At 41.1% G+C, this 3,670-nt stretch overlaps 1 protein-coding gene across 1 annotated transcript in view; it reads left to right on the forward strand.

Moving 5' to 3' along the window:
• Positions 1 to 2,501: 2,501 nt before the first annotated feature.
• The window catches only part of LOC101852456 (netrin-1-like), a gene marked incomplete at its 5' end in the record, with an annotated part of 46,017 nt that continues 44,848 nt past the window's right edge, over positions 2,502 to 3,670 (forward strand). Inside the window, 1 exon segment of the mRNA NM_001317358.1 lies at positions 2,502 to 2,655. Within this exon segment, the coding sequence (NP_001304287.1) occupies positions 2,502 to 2,655 (154 nt within the window).

A 3,670-nucleotide genomic window follows, 5' to 3' on the forward strand; every position in this document is an offset into this window, starting at 1 on the left:
ACGTGGGAAAGAAATGTGTGGAATCCCGGCCACCTTGTTGCGAAGCCTAAAATAGGCAGTCCGTTGCTTTTGCCATTTGGGCGCAGTTATCTGGCGAAATTTTCTGACGTTCAAGTTAGAAGCTGATTCATAGGAAATAGCCAACTCGTAGATATTTAGTCTTGAGACGAGATGCGTTTTGTTGTAAATTGTTATTTCTGAACCTTTATCACAGTGTATCAAGTCCATATTTTCTTGGGATTAGGCATGAATTCGTTTAATGAAGGACTGAAGGAGGGGGGGGGGTCCTTTTACTGTTTAATGAAGGACGTATAACTGAACAGATGACTTGATACCCCTTTGTTGTACTCGTGAGAGAATTCTAGACAAAAGGAAAGTGTAGAATTGATAAGGAAACAAAGTATGGTTGTCCTCGAAATGAACCTGACTGCACCAAAGGAAGTAAAATACATTACCCAAATCGGTGTACATGTTTATTAGCAAATGACAAAACAGTGTGAGGGTGACGGTTTAATTACTTCAAGCTAAAACGTTTGCGTACTCTCAGTGCTCATTTTAGTCGTGTATCCCCCTCTCCCCACTCCCCCCACCTTTTAAAACCAAGGAAGGTCCATACAGTATAAGTACAGTTCCCAACAGCAGTTACCTTTTCCGGTTAACCATATCAGTCTTCCTGATGGCATGCAAGAGTTTTAATCTGTTACGCGCTTATTGTTTACATTCATATTTCCCGTTTCTGTTAATGCCACATGTCCATAGCAGCTGAATAAATTTTGGAACATATTGGGAAAGTGCCTCTCTGTCCGTGGGATACATCATTTAACCCAAACGAGCCAGGAATCGAACTCACTAGTCCTTCATCGTCTTCCTATGTCTTTACAACCAGAAAAAATGTCCCTCGTGGATATGACATCAAAGCGTTAACAGATCCCTTGTTGCTCGTTGTTTGTTGACCCGAAATTGTGTCCTATATTTTGCCCGTTGACACTGAGTTTCCCGGATGTAGACGAAAATTAGCAACGCAGTGGGGCGTTTGTCTATGACATGATATATGTTGTTGTTGTTGTTGTTGTTGTTGTTGTTGTCGTCGTCGTTGTTGTTGCTGCAATTCTATTTATAATTATTGTGTTCTACTGCTGCTGCAGTTTTATCTGATGTTCTTGCTTTCGTTGTTGTTGTTGTTTGTTGTTGTTGTTGTTGTTGTTGTTTTTGTTATTGTCGTTTTTGTTTGTTGTTGTTGTTGTTTTTATTGTTGCTGTTGCTGTGGATATTGTTGATGCGCTTTGTCATTGTAGTGCTGTCGTAGTTGATGATGAAGGTGTTAGTATTGTTGCTGCACTTCTCGCTCTCGCTAAAGCAGCGCATCCTGTTGCTGAAGTCGATGCGGTTGTTTTGTTTGCGAACGCGGTTGTTTTTCTTGACGTTGTTGTAATCGTTGTTGCTGTGGTTGTTGTTGTTGCTGTTGCTACTACTGCTGTTGCTGCTGTCGTTTGGTTAACTACTGCTGTTCCCTACTTGTGTCACTGTGGTTGTCCATAATTTTCTTGCCGCTGCTACTGTTTTTGCTTGTACCTCAAGATCACGCAGACGTTCGGAAAGACGAAGACAACACTGGTGCACAGGAGCTAAATGTGTCTGTCAGACTTGGAAATTCTTATCTAATGATGTGAAACTCCACAATCTTTATTTCAACGAGACGTTTTATTTTAAACTTCATGTTTCTAATGTTGGACGATTTATGTCCTCTGTTGGGGTCACCCGCCCTCAAGAGCCGAGGATCTCCGGGCTAAGGGAAGAGATGTTTAAACAAGTGTAGAACATGTTTTCGCCCCTATCTACAAAATTTAGATAATTTAGGTGGCGGGCTGTTTCGACTCAACTAGTCAGGGGCCATCTGGGATGAGTGGGATACAGCATCGCAGATGAAAAATAAAACGTACTCAATGAAGAAAAGAGAGTTTTTCTCCTGATAATCGAACTCACGTCTTTTTGGTCGCAACGACAAAGAGTCTCGCTATGGCCTTCAAACAGCATAGTACGCTGCTACAGCCGTTGTCGTCTTGTAAAATATTGTCGACTTCGGAATCATTGACGTCTTTGCAATTTGTTATTAGTACATATAAGCACACTGTTATAGGGATTGTTTACTGTATGATATTGAAACACCGTTACTGATTAAATCACACTCTTTGCTGCCTCTTTGTTGTCTAAATCGTAAGCATTTAATTAATTTGTTAACCCCTCGCTGGACGTAGAATGATCAAAGATTTAAATAGATACTATGGTATACTATATTAATATCTATAGAATGTACTATTGGGTTTTAGTAGATTTCCATAGTTAAACAATATTATTATAATTGTAACATTGCCTACCAAAGATAATTCTTAATCCTGACTTTCCTGGCTCTTTTATTTATGTCTGCGAGATGTACAATTATATCTCTGTGTCCCAGTGTTGCCCGAACATATTCTCACTTGTGTTCTTCTGTGCGTTCTCCCACAGCGTGCAGCTGCCATCCCGTGGGTGCTCTTGGGAAGACCTGTAACCAGACCACAGGCCAGTGTCCCTGCAAAGATGGCGTCATCGGCCTCACCTGTAACAGATGTGCGGCGGGCTACCTGCAGACCGAGTCACACATCGCGCCCTGCATCAGTGAGTCAAACGCTTGGCCTGTCCTCACCCGTTTCTCTATTTTTCTCTCGACCCTTCTGACTCTTCAACTTTGACCCCTTGTGTGAGCTAGCGATTTTCCGTAGTGGCATTTAGCGGGAGGCGCTCTTCTTAAAATGGTTCCTTATGACACCATGTATTGACACGCCAACCCATACACACATTGCTTATGGGTGGGCTTAATGAGTTTCTCTCTGTTCAGGAGTCACTTTTATTTGGAAAACAACATTATTATGAAGATAAAGATGTTTACATGGACATTATTTCTTCCTGCTCCTGAGCGATTGAATTTCAGACACTCTTAACACAAACAATGATATTTACACTATTATTGACCTCAGCTTTTTCTGCCATTTTAACTTGAGCGTCCCCATGTTTTTTGCTCTGTGAAGCAACTGTAGAATTTTACTTCCCCCTATTTCGCTTTTCCCTCTGTAGCCATACCTAGCGGTCAGTAGCTCTTAAATCACTGATTGTCTTACAATAATCTATTACTGGCTTCCTCTGCGAAATCAGACACACAATGTTCTTAAGTAGGCCTATCTCATCGAATTTAACTAATGTTTTGATTTCCTTGTCAGAAAAGCATCTACGATGAGCACAAAGAATAATACATGTACATCCGTTTGCCTTGTCTCTTGCCGTAAAGATATTCCGGTTTGGAAATTGAGTTGGGGTATGACGGAGTGGCTTTCCGATGTACTTTTCTGATATCTTTTATGACTCGAGCGACTATGAGATAAAAGAAGGTAGCGTCAAAGATAATTCCCTCAGAGACTTGAGTTTCATTTCTCTAATTTAAGAAACAAAGAGCATACTCATAATTAAATTGCTGTTTGAAATTTTATGATCCTGCTGATGACGTGTCTAGTAACCAGATAACAGCTGACATTGTCCAACTGCCTTTTGGCTTTTAGATTCCCCGGTGTGTGAGTTCCTTCTTCGTCTTTGCCAACTTAGATTGTGCGCACGTTTGTGCTTGTCTTTCTGCCCCCCC

Source organism: Aplysia californica, unplaced genomic scaffold (genome assembly GCF_000002075.1).
Source record: "Aplysia californica isolate F4 #8 unplaced genomic scaffold, AplCal3.0 scaffold00055, whole genome shotgun sequence".
In the NCBI taxonomy this organism is placed as follows: domain Eukaryota; kingdom Metazoa; phylum Mollusca; class Gastropoda; order Aplysiida; family Aplysiidae; genus Aplysia; species Aplysia californica.